Here is a 24,116-nt window from a genome sequence, read left to right on the forward strand (position 1 = left end):
ATTTCACTAAAAACTCCACAAGACGAAGAATATAAATAATTATATATAATTCATAAATAATTAAATCTAATAATTAAAAAGCGAAATATTTCAAATTGTCTAATCTTATGACAAAATACTCCGAACGTCCAAAATTTCAAGAAGAAACATAGCACAATTGGGTTATACGGGTTCATTTCGTGTTGGCAGGTTGACCCGTGGCCAACCCATTTATTAAATGGGTCATGGCGGGTTGACCCACCGCCGACCCGCTTTTTAATCGTGCGGGTTCAACCTGCTTTATTTCGTGCGGGTTTCGAGTCGTGTTATCGGGTCGTGTCGGAATTAACAGCCTTATCTGAAATCACCCTCGAAGCCTGGCCTCGCCATGTCATGTTGTATCACACTTGTATCATCAAAACACATTATCACTCAATTATGCCCAAAATCACCCTCAAGGTCTGGGTCTGCCACGTCATGTTGTATCAAAGCTATATCACACATATATCAAAGTTGTATCAACTATGTATAATTTTCACTCAATTTTGAATAAAAACACCAATTTTCATTGAAATACTCAAAACAAAAAGTAAAAGGATCTTGTCAAAAATTTATGATATGTCAAAATTTGTGTAAACATATCGTGTTGAATCCAACCTTAAAAAGTATAAAGGCTAATTTGTTAGAGCAATTCGAACAGCTTCCCCATATTTTAATTTTTCCCTATTTTAGGAAAAAATGAGTTTTTTTGCTCCAACAGATTCCCTATAACTATCCCCATTTTAGGGTTAGTGAGAAAAGAGAAAACAAAATTCCCTGAATTTACAGTAATCTCTAAAATTTTAAAGAAAAATTATGGAGAATTTAGAGATTGCTGTAAAATAAGGAATCTGCTGGAGTTGGAGAGGAAAATTATGAAAAGTTTTGACTTTTGCTTCCCTATAGAATACCAAAGAAAGAAATACCTATGAATACATTTGCAGCATACAAAAATTATAGAAAAGGTGAGGACTTCATGAGGATTTTCTATTAAACTGTTGTGAGACCCACTTTTCAATCATATTTCGGCAAATCAACTGTTAGATGTTTAGATATTCATGAGTAGATCGTTTTTGTAAATTTTTAACCAAATTAAAAATCATTAAGACATTTATAACCGTGATTTATCATTTATGAACACGAAAGGTTTAAGTTTGACAAATTTGGTTCGTCGATTGATTTGATGTAATTTTATATCTTAACGATTAGCAATTTAGAAAGAAAAAAAATTAAAATTGGTCTACTTATGCATACCCAAATATTTAACGATTGATTTGCAAAAATGTAATTAAAAAGTGAATCTCACAAGTGTTGATCAAAAAATTATCTTGTGATGTTCTCATTTCAAAAATCCTCATTTAGGCCACGTTTGACACACCTTACTGGAATGGAGTGGCATCGATGACAGACTTGGATTGGATTGAAAATAGATTAGATTCAAATATTTCAATCTTACTTGGTGTTTGGAGAAACAGTATACTAGTTGGATTAGAAATTTGATAACTAAAAATTAAGAAAACAAGAAGCTCTGCTCAGCGGAAAAATTCTTCGAGAGCAACAACTACATCGATGGAAACAGAGTAACAAAAAATTCCAGATCAATATCCAATTCACTATCGATGAAAGAGGACCACAAGCGAAGTACTAAGGAGACCATCGGTGGCGGCAAACATTGAATCCGGCAATCAGGATTACGTCGCAGCCCGGCAACGATCAGATATCTTGGCAATCAGAGAAGTAGGTGGTGCAGGAGGTTGAAGATGGAGTCACAGAGATAAAGGCACGCATGGTTGATGGCAATTAGTCGTGGTACCGATCAATGGTTGCGCCATGGTTTGAACTTTGAAGGTTGAAGACAGAGATAGAGACTAGCGCGCATCGTTTTCTCTTTTCAATATCGTGGTTGGGTGGTGGCCTGTATGGATAAGTTCGAAAATGTTCACTTGGTCAGTTATTGACCAATAAAATAATGCTCAACCACCCTTGGATGTAAATCCAATGACAGAGAGAATTATTATTAAATTGAGGTGTTTTGTTTTCCATCATTTGATATAAATCTAAGGATGATTGAGCATAAGTTCTTTGGTCAGCAAATGTCCAGGTGAACACCTAAGTTATATCTTATCTCTCTGAACACCTAAGTTATATCTTACCTCTCCAATAGGATTTGTTATCAAAGTCTAGTAGGATACATATTTTTTGATTGCAAGTTATCCAATGCTCCAAACATACTGATCACCAATCTGATTGGACCTTATATCTGATCAAACAAACGCAGCCTTAGAGTCTCCCCGCAACTGAGTATATTCAAACTCGTATCCCGCTCATTGTTGATTGCTCTATCCCAGTTCTTTTTATTCGTGAATGGCCTAACCAGTCACCACCCCCCAAAAAAAGTCAACAGTATTTGAATAGTTACCGTTAACCACTCAATAATATTCTCAACCACAAAACAAAACACAGTAAAACCCTCGCACTTTCCAATGCTTATTCAAATTCAAAACTCCAATCTCTTGGCAAAAATAGAAACCTGACAGTCCCCACCTCAGCATCCGAAGGTGGAAACCCACACGGACCCACCACTCTGCTGACGTGGCAGATTCACAGAAACTACACCCCACTAGTAGTAGCACCACTTTCCAGTAAAAAAGAAAAAAAAAAAAAAAACCAGGTTTTGTTTCCCCAGTAAAAAATTTCAACCTCACTCAAAGATTCAAATTTCCTTCCTTTCCTTCTATAAAACTCACTCTGTCTCACTCTGTCTGTGTCTCAAAGAAACCACTCAAATCCCAGAAACCTTCATAACCTCATGATGAGTGGTTGCAAGAGAACGGCACTAATGCCGCGGCAATCGTCGTACAATTCCCTCTACGTCAACCCCCTCAACGACCCAAAACACAACCGCAGTTCCAGCGAAGGCGACGATCATTCCAAACCAAACCAGTTGGCTTTGGCTTCGAACGACGAAGACAAAGAGAACGCAACGCCCAACAGCAGCAGCAACGACAAGGAGAACTTGCTGGCGAAGAAGCCACTGAAGCAGAATCAACTGAACAAGTCTTTCTCCACCGGCTGCGGCGGCGGTGGTGGGGCCTTGAAGCCGTCGTCGCTTCAGTTCTGTATGCAGATGAGTGAGCCGGAGAAGGAGCTCTTTGGTGGGTCCAAGATGTGGGACCAGCCCAGTGTGACGTCGGACAACTCTAGTTCTTTGAAGATATGGGACTACTCGGATTCTGAGGCTGCTCCTGCTTCTTCTTGGTCCACTCTGCCTAATAAGTGAGAGTTACACAGCAATTTACTGAAACCCAGTTCTTTATTTTTGTTTAATTTCGTTAGTACTAATTGTATGAGTGTGCAAATTTAACTTGGTGTGGTTTCAGGTCTTTGCTGTGTAGGCCGTTACCTATGGATGTAGGAAGGTGCACTTGTGTTATAGTGAAGGAAAAATCTCCAGATGGGGGCTCTCTGTATTCTCTCTATACCAATGTAAGATATGCATCCCTGTTTTATCTTCTCTTTGAATTTTGAAACAATTTCGTTTTCCCTTTTAATGTTGCTTCAATTATATGAACTATGATCATATTGTTAAATTTGTGCTTGCATAAGCCTGTAGTTAACTTGCCATTAAATTCCCATATTTTATTTAGAGAGTAAGAGACCATACTAATTAGTAGTTACTAGTGACTTGGAGCATGGTTTTCTTTTATTATTAGGATTTTGGTCCTCACTATTTGTTTAAGCCCTTTTACTGTATTAATCATCAAGCTTCATCTATATATATTTTGACATTCATGTAAAGTGGTGAAGACTTTTTATGGATCTTAAGCTCCCTGCAAACCTCTAGACTGCCCTTCTCTATTGCTGTTTGTTCAGTTGTAGTTGCACCATGGTTTCTGTTGTAAAATTAAAATCACATTGAATACTGAATTGGAACTTGTTAAACTCCCTTGCCGATTAAATCATTTGACTCTTGAAGTTTTGGTGTGGTATTATGATATTACAGGAAGGCAAGGGAAGGCAGGACAGGAAACTAGCTGTTGCACACCATAAGCGGCGTAATGGAAAGTCTGAGTTAACTATTGCTCAAAATATGAAGGGAATATTGTCACATTCAGATGATAGTTTTATAGGGATGGTAAATGCTAATCTCATGGGTTCAAAGTACCACATATGGGATCAGGTTAGACTAAACTTCCTACTTCCTGGAAACTGAACACTATGAAGTGTATTTACCTGTTAGAATAGCAATCAGACATTTGTTATTGAGTCGTAAAAGTAAATGAACAAACCAAAAAAAAAAAACATTTTACTGATTTTAGTTCGCTACTAAGTTGACAACATTTTAATTGCAGGGGAAGCAACCAAATTGCTTGAGTAAACAGTCTAAATCACTTCTTGCTGCTGTATCGTAAGTCTTTTTGTCTTCTTTCTTTCAAACAAACCTGTATGCACTCACATGCAATTTTCAACTTGTAATGCTCACGCACTCTTTAATTTTGCAGATTCATACCCACAATTTCAACTTGGACAGGAAGTTACAGACGTATAAGGGCATATGTACCCAAGCACCAATCGATGCAGTTGAAGAATACTGCTCAGGTGAGCTCAACAGTTTATAAAATATCATAATGTCTTCCTATGTTCCAACATTTAGAATACATTCACATTTGCCAGGTTCTTCAAATGATTCTGTAATTTGTTGGTTCCTACATGTTTTTATACTGTAATCCTGTTAAAAGAGTAAGTATTCTCATCCAATGATTAATGTTCATTTCTCATAGGTACAACACATTAAGGGACTGCCAACAGACTGGGAGGGGAAAATGGACAAAATCCATCAGCTATACTCAAGGGTTCCACTTTACAATAAAGTAGGTCTATGAAATGAACAATATTATCCTATTTTAGAAAATGAAGTGGTGTTTTGTTGGTTATTCTTCATTGATTACTTAACTGTTTTTTGTTTTCACTCAGATTTCAAAGCAATACGAGTTGGACTTCAGAGATAGGGGAAGAGCTGGACTTAGAATCCAAAGTTCAGTTAAAATTTTCCAGCTGACTCTGGAGGTATTATGAACAATGACCACTCAAAACATTATTTCAGTTCAGCCAGACCAATAGAGAGACCATTCTCAAACATGGTTTTACAACAATTTTAGGAAGTTCATGTTATGCATATGGGATAAATTTCTTTTTGATACGATCTGGCACATGATGTGTGTGTTATAATGTGTGTTATCTATATGTTTATGTAACATGCTAGATTGCCAATCCGAACCATTAATCAGGTGAAATTTTGCTTGAGTGTATTATGTTTGGTACTTGATATTCCAGATATCTGGAATGAGAACCTTACTTGATATGCATAATATTTCATTTGTGTATTGTGTAATGTGTTTTTGTGCACGGCTGTCTGTATCAACATATGTGAGCAAGGCTCTCCAGAGTGTGCTTTGTTTGGGATGCTAACTTTTCTCAACATATTTTTAGGCTCTCCAAACACATGTTTTGTTTGGGATGTTAACTTATCCATGTTTGTTTGATCTTTTAGGAGAACGGAAAGCAGACAATCCTGCAGTTAGGAAGGGTTGGGAAGTCAAAATATGTGATGGATTACAGGTATTATATAAGCAACAGTGCTGTAGTTTTACATATGTGAATTTCTTTATAAAAGGATATAAGGTGATCCATACTTGGAAGTATTTCAGTTCCATATGTACTTCTAAACAAGTTCATATATTTGTTTTGCAGATATCCTTTGACAGGCTACCAAGCATTTTGCATTTGTCTGGCTTCTATTGATTCAAAGCTCTGTTGTTCAGTATAACTAGCTTGAAATCATCTTCATGCCACTGAGTTTTGTCGTTCAACCTCTGAACGTGCACAATAAGGCTTGTGCGTCGTGTGACCTTCTAGGCTTTTAGCTAGTTCTTGATCATCTCACTTAAAGCCATTGAGTATTGTAAGATGGTTGATTGGAAAAGTACATGTGTTGGCTGGTTTCATTAATCTTTGGAATATGATGGTTGGTATCTGCATTCTCTGAGTATATAATTGTTAGTATGTTCTGTTCTTTAGGTAATTTAAATTTATCAAGGGCCAAAACTAGAATCCTGGCCCAACAGAAATAGCTCGATCTTCTGGGGTATATTGACTTTTAATGTTACAGTTAGCAGATACTAGAGGGTGAGAGTTCAGCTGACTGTACTAACTGCCTTTTATAGCATGATCATCAATTAGGTCTGAGATCGAATCCATCCTTGAGCTTTTCATTTCATAGTAGTGGGGTACGGACACCTCCTTGACACACTGCCGTCCCAGAAAAGCATTAACGAAATTCAATCGCATTTCTGTTATAGTATAGTATACATCAGTACTGGTAAAGAGAGCTGGCTAGGTTGCTATCTACACCCGCCACCAACCTCGAGGGAGGCGACTAACACTACTTGCACCAAAAGTCTTTGCCACTTATTGCCATGAACCACCTTGCCAAGTCGATGAGTACATGGGGTTGCACTCGCATAATGATCGTTATTTTGCTTTGCTCAAGTAAATTATGGATTAATAATTATGTCAATACCTACGGTGTTTGTAAATTTTACTTTAGTCGATTCTCATTACTTTGAAGTTTTATCATTCATGTGTCAATACCACAACTTTTTGTCAAAAACTTAAAACAAGATCGAATAATTGATTACACGTAATCACTCTTTGAAATTTAAAATTGTTCGTGTTAGGTCGAAAAATGAGGTGGTCACATTCTTTCTGAATATATATAGACCTCAAACTATGCATGTCCATCCAACTGTAAACCGAGTAGTGTTACCTACTCGGAATCCTAAGATTTGGTCGCCATATTAGGTGCCTTGCTAGCTAGCTACCACCTAATTGTACAAATATTATTGTTATGTAATAAGAGTCAAAACCTCCCACCTAGAAATGCATCATGTAATTCTCAAAGTCATAGGGCAGCTTCCAACTTCTAACGACCTCCAACGCTACCCACAATATTCTTGTAGGACTTACTATATCTACGTGATAAAAGAAGTTATTGCTTGGGTCACTATCTAAGGATTGAGGAACAGATGATGTACTAAGCTAGCTAACTAAGCTCTAGCTGTTTCACTTGTTATTAATGGTGGCCAGTTAGGATTATTCAGGAGTGAATCTACTCGTTCAATCCAATTGTGAGTAACAAATTTTTACCTTAATTATTACTTAAATATCGGAACTGTTTATTTTTAAAATCATCAATCGGAGATCACAATACAAAATGTAATGAACGTCAAAATCAATCAGTAATAATCGACAATTTTTATAATAATTAATTTTTTCATTTATTTGATATACGCAGACGACTAGAAAGTTTGTAGGCAATGAGGGAAGTCAGAGTGGGGAATTAAGAGACAAAATAGTCTAAGAGTTTTACATTTTATCTTTCTTTCTTTTTATTTTTATTTATTTTATTTTATTTTTAATTTATAGGAATAAGGCAACGTATTCAGTACCAAATAAAACAATAATGTCATACCAATTTTGGGGTACGACAAAAAAAATCACTGAAGTAATGTCATTATGTTGGTAGTTAAGTATTGTTTTTGTTGGTTTCTGGTATGTAGAGGCCTCGAGAATCACTGAGTTGTGTACGTCTGGTCTCGTTACCTGTCAAGACATGCAAGAATAGGTCTGGGGGAAGACCAAAGTTGCCGGTCTATAACTCTTCGATGCTTAAGTCAGTATCGGTATAAGATGTTGACAAAGTAACGGTACGGAAAGGTACAATTTTGACTTACTTTATTTGGAAATATATGCGTGTAAATATAGGAAATGTTGGGAGTTCTTCCCATAAATCTCTGATGTGGGAGAGTGTGCCTCTCCACAAACAATAAGCAAAGATTCTACAGCCTAGTTGTGTCCATGTTCTACAGCATATCTTGCAGACCCCCGGAGGTAGTTCCGGTCAATGTGGATGCCAGCAACTTAGCCTGCCCCGTTAAGGAGGCTCCGAGGTGTTTCCCTGCGAGTTTGAGTGATAGGAACATTTTAATGCGACGTTTTAAATGTTATGTCCTCATATTTACTTAGTTATTTCCTTAAATAAATCATTCCTTTTTAAGAAAGTTTATATTTTTAGGAATTGTAATAAAAGTTTCTATTTTTAGGTCTCATGGAGAAAATGAAGCTGAAATGAGCTTAAAGGAGAAAGAGGAGCATGAAAACGTTGGAAATGGCTAAGGAAAGGCACAAGGGCTGTAAAAATGAGCTGAAACGAAGAAATGAAGTTTTCTTGGTCCAACCAGGAAATCCTGATTCAACTAGGAAATCCTGTTCAAAAAAGGAAACTTTATCAAAGCAAAACTCCTAAGCCAACTAAGAAGCACTTTCGGAAAAATGAAGACAAATGGTGAAATATGAGGAGTCCTGAAGGCACTAGGAGACCACATGGCTTGAAGAAGACTCAAGAAAGCTCAAGATCCTTCTAGATTATTTGTGATTTTTGGCAAAAGAAGAAACCTAATTAATTTAGGGTTCTTTGGGACGTGAAAGAGATATTTTTGGGAATAAAATCTGCATTTTTGCCGTGAAAATCAAGAGAGGATCATGGATAATGACGCCATGGAGAGATTTAAGGGAGAAAATGTCCAAAACAAGTCCAGATTCATTCCTATTTTCACTCAAGAGTATTTTGGCCGAAAATTAAGAGAAAAATCAGATAAAATCTTGGAAAATTCGGCAATAATATATTTTTGAAGAATTTTGGACTTAATTCACTTAATTTTGGAAGCCTCTGATTGGTTGGATGAAGCAGCAGGGCTGACGTGACATTATTTGATTGGTTGAAGCTGTATGGCATGATTTAATCATTTTGGGGAAATTAAAAGAAGATTCATGCAGACTTGGAGACCAAGTTCACATCCCCTATATATGCTCCACCCATTGAGACGTTTGCTACACCTCTTCCCTCAGAAAAAATTCCTACGTCCAAACTCTCTCTCTCTCTCCATCCTCTAGTTTCAAGTCTCTGCGTCTTCAAGCAAAGAGAAGAAGAGAACAAGAAGCCGTGAAGCCTCCTAGCCGCCATCATCCACCTTGTGTCATGAAGCCTTGAAGCCTTGCTTTCAAGATTCAAGAGTCCAAAGTCTCAAGCTCTCCATCACCATCTCCATTCACGGTGTAATTCAATCTTTTTCCTTGTAACCTCTTTTGGTTTATTTGTTTGAATTCGTATGAACTTGATTCTAGTTAACATAAATTTTTAGGGCAAAGTTTAAGCCCAATTCTATGTTTGAATAAAAATTTCGATTCCTATAAGTTGTGATTCTAAGTTGCTTTTGTGAGTTTGTTCAATTGATTTTACTTGATTGATATCTTTTATGTGTTAATCTTATTAGGTTCGAAACACTTAGGATTTGCATGTAATTGGTGCTAGATTTAGGTTAACAATTCACCTAATAGTTTTGTAACCCTAAATCAAAAGTAGTAAAGGCTTTGGACAAAAGTCGGAATCAATTGAAGAGGATTGCAAATATATGAACTTATTCATACTAGGTTGTGCACTCAAGTTGATAACCTTTCTTCATGCTTATTGCGTTGGACATGTATTGATTAGCTAGCTTTCTAGACTTTGATTACATGTTTAATAGGATTAATTTGGGTGCTTTCACTTAGATTAATTACTTAAGGAAAGTAAAATATGGGAAATCATTTGCTTTGAATGTTTCACATGATCAACTTCTCTCTCATGACTTAGATGATTAACTATAAGATTTTAATTGAATTCAATCATATGGATTGAGTTTTGATCTTTGTTCCTTGCGTTCCATCTTTGTATATATGTTTTTACATTTTTCTTCTTTTTATTTTAATTTTTGAAAACCCTAATTCTAAAACGTACGTACCCCTTTGTTTCGTTAGTTTGTATATATCCTTTGTTTTATTTTTGTAAATATAATACTTTATACTTTTATTAATTCTTTATTTGTTTTACAATGACAGGTGTACCCTCAATCCCCGGTTTGAACGATCCCTATTTACCATATACTAACGATGACATTTTTCAGGGTTAAATTACGCGCTTACTTTTAGCGTATCATTGAGGTGAGTTCCAGTGGCCGATTGGCTGCATGTGTTCTTCCAGTGTTTGCGCTCAATACGCATATGGTATAAACAAGTACCCCAAGTCCCCGGTCAAGAACTCTCTTGGGTAGGGAGTTTATTCAAGTGGAAGCACTGGGAGTGGACGATAAAAGGCCTGCCGGGAGGCGCTTTACCGGGCTGACCAATTCCCCAAGTCTCCAAGCAAGAGGATTCGGAGACCAGGTCTCAGTATGATAGCCTTGCTTGCCTCTCTGGGAGGCAATGGGTACTTGATTTGGTGAGGGACTGTGTACTTGGAGTTGCCTCTAGTGCCGGAACGGCCTAACACTTGGTGTGTTTTGCGATGTTCCAAAGTATGACACGCGTGCTGGGATTTAGAGTTTGTGTGTGATGAGATGTCATTTCAGTTGCCGTAACGAGTCATAATTATCATACTGGAACCTAGACGACGGTCCACGTACGTCATTAATGAGAATATGTGTCAGGATCATGTTCGAAGGTTGATTCGAAATCAACGATGGTGATCAAAGTGTAAGTGTATATCCAGAGAGAGTATTTTTCTAAATTTTTGCTTTTTGGCTTGAAATTTCTCTCTCAAGAAAATAGAGCAGAAGATTGGAGAATTTCGTTGTGCTTTGACAAGAGTGAAGATTTCCGGAGCTCATCGAGCAATCGGGCATTTACAAATGTCCTCACTACTTGATTCATCCTCCGAAAATTTTCATAGAGGTAAGAAATTTTCTTTCAACTGAGAAATCTTACTTTGAATCTGTGGTCTTGCATGTGGTTTGAACTTTGTGGGTTTTTGGTTCTCTGAAATTTTGAATGTACTAAGTTGCTAACTTTTGAGTGTATGATCGAGGTGAGATTGATTAGGAATAGTGTTTTAGTTTTCTAGATTTTGGCTCCAAGAACAAAGAGTCTTCTGGGTTTTGAAACGTATGGTATAAACAAGTATTGTTACAACAATACAAACACCTAGAACTGTTAAGCCAAAAAATTTGAACTCAGACATTTCATTACTGTCGTTCTTCATTATGTGAATACCCCAAAGGCCATTAGCCCTAGGGACTTCATTTATGTACCAGCAATTGCAGGTGTTTTTGGTTTGATCTTAGTACCCACAGGTAGACTGCAATGCTAACCTTTATCATGTAAAGTTGGAGGAACCATAAATTGTTTGAGCATCTGATCTAACCGTATTCTCTTGACAATCCATAGGAGAGTTGGTTTGGACTGCTTGGTCTAATTTAGCTGGTCCAACAGACTTCTCATTCGGGGACCTACCATAAAATAAAGTCAAATCCTTCAAAAATACGGACTGAACATGATGCCGGTGAGCTGTGACCTGTTGGTAAGTTATAATTCAAACATTGTAAAAGTCATGAATTTGATTCTCTCTCACTAACATAAGTAATGGTGGGGTGGAATAAGGGTTTTTTTATTTTTTATTTTATAAAAAAATACAAAAAAAAGGATTGAATGCGATATCTTGAGCCCAAAGGCAATGTATCCTCCTCAAATAATGATTGATAACGGTAACTTGAGCCTAAAGGCAAAGATTCTCCTTGCCCTATGCCAAAAAACCACACTTATCGAAGACATCCTCCTTCAAACCAACATCACCGTCACAAAATAGTTGAGTTAGTGTCGAAAATCTAGAAGGCGCCACCATATCTTCTAAACCTCAAAATTGTCACTAAGGATATGTGTCGATTAAAGTATAGAAATTATCAACAAAGTGGTTTGGCCATCACCACCTTAACTACCAAAGACAATCAATCTTAAGATTTGGTTTAATTGTCTACCTTTTATAGCAAAAATTTTATGCACCGGTAGTGCAAGTGACACAACACCTAATAGGTGATCTTAGTCATTGATATTTGTAGTCAATAATTTTTCTAATAACCAAAAAGTGCACTTGACATCATACAACCGTCCATTCCTGTTGGTGTAAGTGCACGTCGGTGCTAATCCTCTCATTTTTTTTTTTATAAAAAAAAAATCTTAATCCACCACACCGTTACATATGTCAGCGAGAATCAAACCAATGATTTTTACAATGTTGGAATCAGAACTTACCAACAAGTCACAGCTGACCGACAAAACAATTTAGAGGTGTATTTTAAAGAATATAGAGAAGAAAAAAATGAAGCTCTATCTTTTATTTTATTATTATTATTTTATTTATTTTATTTTTTACATCGGTTTAATTATCTATTGACCAACTTGTTCTCAAGTGTATTTGTCTTTAGAAAAGTAATAAACTTGATCTAAACCTAAAATACATTGATCTCAAAACCCCAGTCTCACTCAGGTAGTCAGTTGGTTTCATACTTAGTTATGCGTAACTACTGTTAGATTTAGATAAAAAAGGTGAAAATAAGCAATTTGAATGCTCATTATTCTCCATACTTAAATTTAAATCTAATGGAAGTTGGGCACAATTTAGTACAAATTAATTAATTATAAAGAGATATTATAACCACAAGTGTCAATAATTTAATTGTTAAATTAAGGAAATAAATATATATCGAAAAGTGGAAATAGAGATACATGTAGAATTAAATAGGAGTCGGCCTACTAATTTTAAGAGTTTTTATCCATTTACCCTATTTCTAGGGATTTTTTTCGCACTTACCCCATTATGTTTTTTTAATTCCCTCTTATCCAAAACACTCTAAGTCTTCCTTAATACCCCATTAAGTTTTTTTTTTTTTTTTTAGACTATTTTACTTTCACCCTCTTTGTTACTTAGAGAGAGAGAGAGAGAGAGAGACCATAGGAGACTTCGCCGGAGCCCGGTCACCAACTGTAGGATTCCGGTCACCGATCGCCGGATTCCGGCGAAACTTGGCTGGAATCCAGTCACTGCCCGCCGGACTTTTCTGAAAACCTCGTCAGAGGTCGTCGGAGATCTCATAGGTCGCCAAAAAGGTTTATTACCCCAATAGACGTCTATTGCCCCCAATAGAGGAGCAATAAACCTCTATTGCCCCCAATAGAGGAGCAATAAACCTCTATTGCCCCTTAATAGACGTGCAATAAACCTCTATTGCCCCTTAATAGACGTCTATTGTTCCCCAATAGAACTTTCGGTCGCCGGAATGAGAACTAATCTTTCTAAAATTAGACAAATAAAACTTTGATTAAAAAAAGAAGAAGATTATATCAATTCAAAACATCTATTGCCCCCCAATAGAATTTTCGGTCGCCGGAATGAGAACTAATCTTCCTAAAATTAGACAAATAAAACTAAGTAAAAAAATGAAAAGATTACATAATTAATTCAAAAAGTCTATCCCCCCCCCTAAACACTTTTTCTTTTTCATTCCTTTTCAAACTTCTGCCCACAATTTACCGGAAAAAAAAAAAATGATATGGGCACCCAAGAAGCCATCCAACAAGAATGACGCCGGTGCATTTCTACCGGCAAAGTAGTCTCCGGCGTCACCAACAACAACTCCGGCCCCAACTCATGGTCTTCACCTTCGCCAATCCTTTCTGGATCGAAATCTGTCACCAAGTTTGAAGTCGGAGACGAGGAGAGAGAGAGGGAGGAGAGAGAAAGCACGTGGCAGGGAACCCGGAGCACACTGCTGACGTCGTTGTCAAACTCAGAGAGAGAGAGCACCGACTGAGATTGTTTGTCATTGCTTCCAGAGGCGGAGAAGGCCCTCGGGATCGGCGATCAATTGGACAACGTCGAGTACTTCGGCGAGGTAGCTCCGACCGGAGTTTGAGTTATGCATTCTCGATGCAGTTCGACTCATGCGAGGTAGCTCCGACGGGAGTTTCTTCGTCGTCTTCAGGCATGGAGATTGCAGATCAGGGAGAGAGAGAGACACGGGAGGTGGAGATCGGGGAGGGAGAGAGAGAGTCGGCCGGCAACGTGGAGAGAGAGAGGAGAGAGAGAAGAGTGGCATGAATGCAATTTCTTAATTATACGAAGGGCAAAATTGCCATTTTATTTTAAAATGGGTAAGTGGAAATAAAAATCTCTTACTAGAGTGAGTGAGATAATTTTTACTTATTTTGGTGCTTTGGCTCAAGTACCCATAATTAACTTGAATGACTTCTCTTTTTGTTTTGAGAATAACTTGAATGACTTCTCTTATTAAAAGAAATATAATGAATGTCTATCTTCATCTCTATCTACATGAAAATGAACCAATAACAACAACAATTAGCAAACTCTTCCTCCTCCTATCCTTTGACCAAGAAGAAGAAGAAGAAAAGCTTCTTTCAATTGTATCGATCTTCACCCTTACCCTCAATCTTCACCACTGTTTTCGCTGTCAATAACCATCTTTAATCGCCTTCCATCCATATTCACAAGGATCACAGAATAAACTCAAATACAATTCTGTACTTATTTCAAGTTTTCTTCACTCTTTGCATCAGGCATCAAGTTCACAATGAAAAACAGGTGAAGCAAATGAGTTTAACTCCCCGAAAATAATGTCGTCTCCTTCTGCATAGCTATTCAAATCTTGGCAATCAAAGTACGTTTGAATGTCATCGGGGAAACTCCGGCGGGGCATGTTTGGCTCCAAAGTCGTCGTCGACGAGCAGTCTGCCACTGACGTCCTCTCGAGCATTTCCTTGAACTTAGGGGACTGCAATAAAAGCCCTAGTGCAGATGACGCCGACGAACCACTCCCCGGCCCTGGAACTGCTACCATTGACTCGCTAGTGCTCGGACTCGGGTTGTGGGGCATAAGCCCTAACCCTACCTTAGAATCAGCGTTTTGAATCGAACTGAGGTCAGCATTAGGGTTTGGTTGCGTGTTGTTGGGAACGTTCTCATTATTGGGGCACAGTGATTTGATGTAACGGCTAAGATCGAAGTTCGTTACGGCATTAAGTCCACGATACTCTATTGCTGCCATGTCGTAAGCTGTAGCTGCTTCTTCTTGCGTCGCTGCCAAATAATGAAGATGAAAATAACGTAATTTAAGTGTCCGTAAATTGTGTGGGATCCCAGGGATGAAATAATATATTCAAGAATTTAATTTGCTCCCAAAATTTGGTTGAGAAGGTTTGAATGAAGGCAGTTGAGGGTAGGTGATCTACATCCTAACTAACTAGATTTGACTGCACACAATTATTTCATTGTTTTTCTTAATCAAAGATTAAGGAATTGAGTGTCCGCCATGTGGCAAAGAGAATTACTAACTGCATTTAGGTTAGGCCATGCATTAAAGTTCATCCAATAATTTAAGGAAAATGATTCTTTGTAATGTTCTTCTGGAACCCAAGTTCTAATTTACATTTTATTCCAACTTTCTTTATCGAGAATAAGAACAAATAAGCAAAAACAAAAAATGAACTCTAGAAAAATAGGAATTACGTACCATAGGTTCCAAGGTAGAGATATTTGTTTCCAAATACTCTTCCAATTCGAGCCTCCCATCTTCCATTATGGTGGTGTCTGCACGTTTGAGTCGAATCACAGAAATTATAAGACCCCATTATGTACTTACCTCTACAAATGCAAGTGGTACGACACAACCATATATACATGCATAGATTGTGACATCCATCAAACTTTTGTGGCAACTTAATCATCTTGTGCATTATCACATTGGTCTCTTTATTCAATTCAATTTCACTCAAGATGCATGAACTTGTGGATGTGAGAAGCCAAGTGAAATTAATTGTATTTTAATTATTTAAAGATTATACAAGTTTATTATTAGACAAAACTTTGAGAGGTGAAATGATTGTTCTTTAAATTTGATAAAATAAATTAGATATACGTACCTCGCTACGCCTCTATATTTTGAAACGCCACGAGAAAATCCACTACTCTTCCTGTAAATTAATAAGAAATACCACTTTAACATCTCTAAATATATATTTCAATATGCAAAACTTGATAGTAAATACTAGTTTATCACCTCCTCAATGATCCAATGTATTCTTCTTTAGACTGACCGTCCATTTCTTTGAGCTCTTCCTCATAGGTGGAAACCTACAGGTATGAAACCTAGAGTTCAGTAACACAAAATTAATTAAAAAAAAAAAAACCATGCCTTTTAATCTATGAAGTAGAACTACAATATCTCAATCAGAGAAGCGAAAATTTACTGGCAAATTGAGGATTGTATCTTGTCCCCAGTACTTTAATGCTGCCAAGTCATAGGCACGTGCAGCAGCTTCTTCATCATCATATGCCCCTAACAAATGCAAACTTAAATGATTCACTAATTTCTAGTACCCAGAAACGTCTTAATATGAAGATATTTCATTGATGGCTTTCCATATATTTGTTTGAAACTCTGCTTAACAAAATGGGACATACCTAAATAGACTGCATTAGAGTTGGACAGCATCATCATCAGACCCAAAAGGAAAAATTGTTAACCGCAGGAAAATCATTGAATGAAGGAAAAATTAAACTAAATTAAAGGAAATTAAAGTTTTATGATTAAGAACTAACCTTGTCTTCCTTTCTTGTTCTGTGACTCATTCCAACAGTTCTTATCCCACAAATGAGCTTCATACCGACCAGTCCATCGATGCCTGAAACAACAGGAGTTACAGGACTCAACATTCATCATCACTCTAACGTTCTTGAAAACCCGGCTAGAATTAAACCGCAAAGAAAAGAGAAAGCTAGAAAATAATGGAAGCCAAGTCAGAAGAATTTGATGGATGCATGTAACCTTGTGACTCCTCTGTAGATGGAGCTCCGCTGAGGCGGAGAGTCGCGGCGTACACTTTTACGCGTCCGCTTGACCTTCGTGGCCGGAGGACTACTAGTAGTAGTACTAGTGGTGGTGTTGCTATTATTGCTAGAGCTTGGAGTTGTATTCTTTTGGATCTTCTGTGAGGTTTTCGCCATTAAAATTCTCACCCAGAAGAATGAAAAACGTACAGAGTAGTGAGAGAGAGAGAGAGGTAAAGATGGGTGACTAGGTCGTCATAATATAAGGAGAAGGGGTTTTTAAGGGAATGGAATAATTTATGGAGGGAGAGAGAGTTATGGGTTTGGTTTTCTTGGCCCAAAAAAAGAAAGAAAAGTAGGTATTACCAAAAACAAAACAAAAAGAAGTGTGCCTTGGATTAATTAGGATGAGAAAATAGGAGATGTTAAGCCGGCTGAGGGTTTTTATGGCCGTCTCTGAGCGGCTTGTAGTCTCTTCCCTCTTGTCCTCACTTCTTGTTGTTTGGAGAATTGAGAGCACTTTATTTATCTTCATTTTGTTCTATTATGCAGATTATATAGATTACATAGCTAGCTAGAGGATTTCAGATTCAAAAAGAAATTTAAAAAAAAAAAAACAGAGAAAATTGAGGATGCATGTTCTTGAGCTTATTGACCCTCATTAATTTACTAATCTAAAACTAAACTACCTCTCTTTTATTCTCTCTTTTTGTTTGCGTGATTATCTTGTTTTTTCCTTTACCATCATATATCATCATCATCATCTTCATCATCATTTGTTTAGTTTATTTCAATTTTATTATAATAATCATAAAAAAAATTGTATTTTTTGGTTTTTCATATCTATGACATGATCAAGGGGCAAAGCTTTCTCTAATTGGCGAATGGGTACAGCAATAATTGCAGCACTTATCTACACTCATCAGAGATATTTTTCTTGATGATTTGTTTTCCATTTATACATTTTAGGCTAACTGTTGACTGTTGACTGTTGTCTCATTTTTCAGCTATCCATCGATTTGGGTTGGTTTATAGCCCTTTCCAGAAATTTCTTTCAATGGCAGTATTAGATAATGAGAGAATTGGTCCCTTTCCTCTCCCATTTTCATGCATCTCTCTCTTGAATCACAAACATGAAACTTGATTCTGGGTTCGAGTCACCATTGGGGTAGGAATGAAATCATTTTATCCTCTTTTGTAAAAAAAAAAAAAAAAAAAGTTTGAACTTTTTGTTTAGTTATTGTTCAAGATCAAACGGTAGAGCATTTTATCTATAAATCCCAAGATAAAGCTCTTTCGCACTCTCGCTTTCCTTTGAATAAAAGGAAAGAGAACATATTTCTATATGGTGGCTAGCTACTTAGAGCATCTTTAGAAAATTCTCTATCTAAGAGCATCTTTAGCAGACTCTCTATTATGGCTCTTTAGCTATTTTGGAGAACATGTTTAGCTTTTTATATATTTTAGCAGCTGCCTCTGACTCCCAAGTATGTTCTCTTTTATTTATTTAATTTCATACTATGGTATATTTAATTGTTTATAATTAGAATTTTTTTGAGCATGCTATATTATTGCTTATTATATATGTGATATATATTCGTGGAATCTAAAACATGTGAATTTCTTTTATGTTTACTATTTTTAAGCATGCCTTATATTTTATTGTTTATGTTATGAAATTTTGAGCATGTTTTTATTTACGCTTATATAAATTATGCCTACGCATGCTTTGTATTATGCTATTGTTTACATTTTATTTTATGTATGATATATTATTGTTATTATTATGTGTAGTATATATAATTTGTTGTATATTTGTGAAATTTGAGCATGCCATGTAGTATATAATTTGTTGTATGTTTAAATGTGCTATGGTTATTTTTAGAATGCAACATATACAATCCGCTTTGCCATGATAATGAAAATTCATGCGCATTATACACACACACTTACCGTGATAAAGCATTTTCACATAGCATCGGAAAAAATGTGACCATTACGAATCTTGGTCTTGAAATCTAATTCATATGTTTGGAAAATAATTCACGTGGATGTCTTTATGACTGTGTAATTTATATATTCCCTCTTGTTTATGTAAATGGCTGATCCAACTTGACCTGAATTTGACATCTTGGACTCAGAAGGACTTGAGTACCATCGTTGGGTTTCCGATGTAGAAACTGCCTTTGTGGCAAAAGACTACACTGCCACCATTACCGACCCCAAAGATGATGAACTATCTAATAAGGTGAAACCAAATGCCTTAATGTTTCTGAGGCGACATATTGATCCTAGCCTACGCTGGGAGCACTACAAAAAAGAATTCAATTAGCTTCACCAATTTGCGTCGGCGTGCAATTGCCGTCGCTAAAGCCTACTCTTTTGCGACGGCAAAACTTGACCGTCGCAATTGTATAGAGATTTTGCGACCGTATTAACTGCCGTCGCCCCTAGTGGTCGCCAACCACTATGAATTTACTTCGGCAAGCATTAGCCGTCGCAAGTTTTTAACAGTTTGCTACTGCAAAACACTTGTCGTCGCTTTAGGGTGGTTATCTGAACGATTCTATCTCTTTGATTAAAAGAAAACTTCTTTTCTTTCTCTGCGCTGCTCTCTTTCTTCTTTGACCCCATGACTCCATCTCGATCCGACATTGATGATTACTTTCAGATTTCCTCTCTAGATCTGCCAAATTCGTAGCAGAATGTAACCGCCGACTAATTGCTTCGATTTCGGTCTTGTCAAGTTTACCAGGCTATCTACAAACCAATCGTTCCTCTCAAGATCCTTCCTCTGGGTGAGAAACAAAAGGAAAAGGTCAGTACTATGTACATCTGTATGTCAAGAGTTCCTTTTAAAATCTGTTAATTAGATTGGGTTTTCATATTATGTGTACTTTCACCGAATCTAATATCAAATTCTGATAGGATACGTTAGGGTTTTAGTCTATTTTGAAGATCGAAAGAGCTGCGAGCTCCCTTTGTAGTTCCGCTTAAGAGATTTAGGTTTTTCTTTTGGGTCCGGTAATTGTCTCCCTTAATTCTCAGGTCTGGTTGTATTTGGATGTGAATATGGTCTCGATTATTATGGGTTTTGTTTAAAGTTGTGGTCTTTCGATGGATATTGGGGGTTTTAGATTTGTGGGTTTTCCATTGTTTTGTTTTTTGGTGAAATTGGGTTTTGGGTTTGGTTTGTTTGATTGTCGATTGTGGAAATTGAAAATGAGGGTATGGTTTTTGCTTGATTGTTCGTGGTTTCGGTGATAAGGGTGTTTGTTTGTTTATTATTGTTTGTTTGTTTGATATGTCAACTGCTGATGTCAAGCAGTTAGCCTTCCTTTACAAAGAATGGAATTGTGGATGAATCGACATCAAATAGAGGAATTCGGTTTTTCTTTTCAGAACATGATAGAGAGATACAGATATGATAGATCGGTTGTTCTGGTTTTTCTTTATCAATTCAGAGCGATAGAGAGATACAGAGAGAGAGAGAGAGAGAGAATAAAGGGTTGTAGGTCTTAAAGACAGACTTTTAGCTAAAATTTCATTTAAAATTCTTATTAGATCATCTTTTAGGTTTGATTTTCTGATTAAATTTTTGCCCTACTATTCTTCCATATTTAAAAGTTGTATTCAGTTTTTGTTTCATCAGATAGATGAATAAATTCAAAGAATTGTTTAATTGTATTCAAAATGGGTGAAAGTTTTCTCTTTTTTTTCCTTCTTCTTTCTGCTGAAAATGGCAGGCAGTTGTTGGCATAAGTTCCTTTTGAATGATCAGGACATGGAGGGTCTTCTTTTTGAGTAGGGAATGTTGTCTTAGGTGAATCAAATGGTTTCTTTGAAGAGACCGATTTTGATATTGAAATAATTTTCTGTTGAACCTTGGAAGATATGAACTCAGTTTTTGGAAGGAGATTTGGTTTTCCCTGTTTTAATTATCTCATTTTATAGTTGATTTATACAGAGATTGACATTGTTGCAGTATTAGGTTGTATTGTTGTTCTTCATATATTGCGCAAATCATCCTATGTGCTTCACATGAAATTGGTTTACAGATTATAATTATGAAAGATAGTCATCCCAAATTTTAACCAGATTATATGTGTTTGAGTGCAGTGATGGGACCAAAACCAATGTTGAGAGGAACAAAGAGGATTGGGCAAAGAAGAAATAAATCTAATTGTATTTTTTTCGGTGGACATCAGTATAATGCGGCTAAATCAAAGAAATCGAAAACAAGTAGGTGTATTTTATGCGTTTGGAAATGTTAATGTATATAAACAGTCTTAGCAAAATTCTTTTTTTCACTGCAGTTAGGTGCGGGATTGATTTCATCTCTTGGTATCTTGGTTAATTTATTGTGTTGTCTTTGTATAATACTTGGCAGAGAACTTAATTGGGAAAGGTGGGCAAGCAGAAGCTCACATTAGCCACCCCAATGCTGTTAAATTGCCTGGATTTGGCATCAATGGTGTTTGCAAACAGAGATAAAGACAATATTTTAGCAGGGTAGATGGTGAAAACCTCAACTCTTTCATTTTTGATGTGGGATATGTATTGGATCTAAATTTGTAGTTTTTGATTTAGGGATTTATACGCATATTACTTTATCCTTTGATGCTTGCACTAGGCTCATTTTGGTGCTTAGTCTCTTAAGGAAAATACGGAAGTTATATAAATTTCACTCCTCAGTTTTGCTGAAATTGCTTAAATGTATACTGTGCTTTTGGTTGCATTGGTTGTGTCACTACTCAGTAGCTCATTGTTTTGTTTTTGAATGATAGTAATAAGCTTTTGGTGTTCCTGTTCTGTTTTTGTTGAATAGGTCTAGCATAATAGTAGATTCTACAATCTTCAAGGTCCTTAATCAAACAAATTTGGTTTACTGATTTTATTGGCTATATAAAATCACATACTAGAATCAAGTATCAAGCTTTGTGATTGAAAGTTTGAGACTTTAAGTTTGGACATTCTCTGTAACATAGTAGAAAAGTTGAGACTTGAATTTTATTGAAACTCTTTTTGCAGGCTTTCGTTTTTGATCTTCAACCTTAAGATCCTAAAAAAGTATTTTAGTTTGCAGGATGATAATGAGTATTCCCTTTCAAAAATTTGGAGTAGAGACATACAGTGTTGAAAAGGGATTCACTCTCGGATTACATTTTTGCTCTGAATCCCTATGTATAAAACCGACATCTCCAGCTGCTTTCCAATAAGAGAAGCCTCCATCAAAGTCACCATCTACTGTTACGCAATATCAGGCTTATCCATCACAATCAACATCACCGAAGACTGGGTAAAATTTCCCATTCATACAATCAATTGATTTCAATTACGAAATTATCTACCTTCGTCTTTCTACGTAGATTAATCAATTGATGTCAAAAACTTTATTCCTTGTGATAATAGATTTTTCTGTTCATTCATTTGTTCTTTGTTATTGGATGGGTTGACTTCTCATATAATTGCTAAAAGGGTCTTTGCTATTTTTTTTTTTACTGAGATTAGTCTGAAAAGGTATTGTATATACTAATATATTTTTTCGCTTTTAATTGGTAAACTTTCAGTTCCTAATTGAAGAATAGTAGTGATATGAAACGTGATTTGATTTGTATCAGTGATAGTACTTAATTTGAATCCTTTCTATAGAAGAGTTTACACCATATCTATCTATGTCAGCTAATAGCTTTAAGCAAGAATGTCATGCCTTATTGTAATAAAATGCAATCACTGTTTTTTGGTCTACTGGAAAGAAGCATATGAGGGATCTCTGGTTGTTGCAACTGGTCTAATACTTGGGTTCATACTGGCTGATAGTATAGCAGAAAAATAAACATAAATTTGGAATATACTAGATAGTAATGTTTGTTTATTTATTCAGGTTGGCTACCTATGATCTATCTGAGCTGCAAATTGAGGGTGATGCAAATTGCCAGGTATAGCGACTATAGCCATAGGCAGAGTAATACAAAATAATTTGCACACAAAAGTCAAACATACTGCACCTATGATTTGTAATATACTGAGTTAACATGCTGCAGTTTCGAGCAATAGCTGATCATTTTTTCACAATCCAGACTACCATAAGCATGTTAGAAAGCAGGTATGACTTATCAAAGGCATCTACTTCATTTCTCATGTTAGCTCTTTCCCGAGATAGGCATTTCTCTGCCTTGCTTTAGTTACTGTTAGGCAAAACTAATACCAGAATTTTCAAAACAAATAAATTGTCTTTGTGAGCTTAAGAGTTTTACACTATGATGGAAGGCAAACATTTATCAGATATTCAAGTGTTTTTTCACTTATCTCAATGTTTACTTCACCGCTAACAGATCACTTTTAACTTGCTTTCAGACACTACAATTTCTGGGTTGCTTTAATTTCACATTTACCACACATGTGATTTAACATATATCCATTATTTCAGAAATTAGTGATCAAGACAAGGAGCATCGAGTTCATGCCAGTCTATCTTTCTCCTGCAACCTTCTTGATCAGTCTCTCTTTCTTTGCATACGGACTTTTCAGAGAAGATCCATTCATATATGTAAGTATTGTGTTTCCTGCTGACAAAAACCAATTCAATTCTAAAGTGCAAATTTCAGCAGTTAAATTATCGCCTTAGCTAGGCAGCAAACACATCTCACTTTATTTTATTTCTTGGCAACAGTTTACATTTCAATTGGCAAAATAAATATACATTTACAGTTCATCATACTCTTCTGATTCACATTTTCTACAAGTCTAATTCTCTGGTTGATTATCCAGGTTTGACGAATCTATGAATGTCAAGCAGCTTGAGAACATATTGTGATCCATGTCAACTTCCACTATCGGATAGCCTATCCGCAGCAAAGCGCGGGCACGCTTTCTAGTTTTCTTTTGTTCTTTGGTTGATGATAAGTGTTGTTCAATTGATCAAACATGTTTATCAGCTATATAAGTATTTGAATATGGTATTCATGTTTTGGTGCATTTTATATAAAATTTATTATTTGGCTTCTTTTGCTCCAAAGAAAAAAAATCTGGTATGCAAAATTGCATGCCAGGTTTTTTTTTATCAATGATATGCACTTTGCGACGGCACTGTTGCCGTCGCCAAAGACCTGACGGCAAAATTGTAGATGGCGTAGCCATTGCTCTTTGCGACGGCATAAATACCGTCGCCAAAATTCATGCGACAGCGTAATTGCCGTCGCAAATAGCAATGGCGACGCCACCAACGACATCGGCGACATTGCCGTCGCCTAGCCGTCGCCGTTGGTCTTTTGCGACGGCAATATGGCTTTCGGCGACGGCCTTGCGCCGTGGCAAATTGAATTTT

At 36.5% G+C, this 24,116-nt stretch overlaps 2 protein-coding genes and 1 long non-coding RNA gene across 7 annotated transcripts; 2 read left to right on the forward strand and 1 right to left on the reverse strand.

Annotated features, from left to right (window-relative positions):
- Positions 1-2,768: 2,768 nt before the first annotated feature.
- Positions 2,769-6,091, forward strand: LOC133737880 (tubby-like protein 8). The gene is made up of 9 exons (XM_062165358.1): positions 2,769-3,294; positions 3,399-3,504; positions 4,022-4,198; positions 4,371-4,426; positions 4,521-4,617; positions 4,800-4,889; positions 4,993-5,085; positions 5,570-5,637; positions 5,770-6,091. Exons 1-9 carry the CDS (start codon positions 2,828-2,830, stop codon positions 5,843-5,845), a joined length of 1,230 nt encoding a protein of 409 aa, XP_062021342.1. The 5' UTR covers positions 2,769-2,827; the 3' UTR covers positions 5,846-6,091.
- Positions 6,092-8,986: 2,895 nt separating this feature from the next.
- On the forward strand, positions 8,987-23,794 carry LOC133737896 (uncharacterized). 5 transcript variants are annotated; one of them, XR_009859903.1, is made up of 9 exons: positions 8,987-9,192; positions 10,015-10,845; positions 20,909-21,031; positions 21,180-21,308; positions 21,869-22,088; positions 22,674-22,728; positions 22,834-22,895; positions 23,220-23,339; positions 23,561-23,794. It is a non-coding gene; the product is annotated as an uncharacterized LOC133737896 (long non-coding RNA). The 5 variants fall into 5 exon arrangements; XR_009859899.1 differs by having other exon boundaries at positions 21,876-22,088; XR_009859900.1 differs by having other exon boundaries at positions 21,180-21,301; positions 21,876-22,088.
- Positions 14,195-17,170, reverse strand: LOC133737889 (AP2-like ethylene-responsive transcription factor At1g16060). The gene is made up of 7 exons (XM_062165364.1): positions 16,788-17,170; positions 16,562-16,644; positions 16,210-16,298; positions 16,020-16,093; positions 15,883-15,933; positions 15,474-15,550; positions 14,195-15,040 (listed from the first exon to the last, which is right to left on the reverse strand). The coding sequence occupies exons 1-7, from the start codon at positions 16,964-16,966 to the stop codon at positions 14,517-14,519; spliced, it is 1,077 nt and encodes a 358-aa protein (XP_062021348.1). The 5' UTR covers positions 16,967-17,170; the 3' UTR covers positions 14,195-14,516.
- Positions 23,795-24,116: the final 322 nt, after the last annotated feature.

This window comes from Rosa rugosa, chromosome 1 (assembly GCF_958449725.1).
Source record: "Rosa rugosa chromosome 1, drRosRugo1.1, whole genome shotgun sequence".
In the NCBI taxonomy this organism is placed as follows: domain Eukaryota; kingdom Viridiplantae; phylum Streptophyta; class Magnoliopsida; order Rosales; family Rosaceae; genus Rosa; species Rosa rugosa.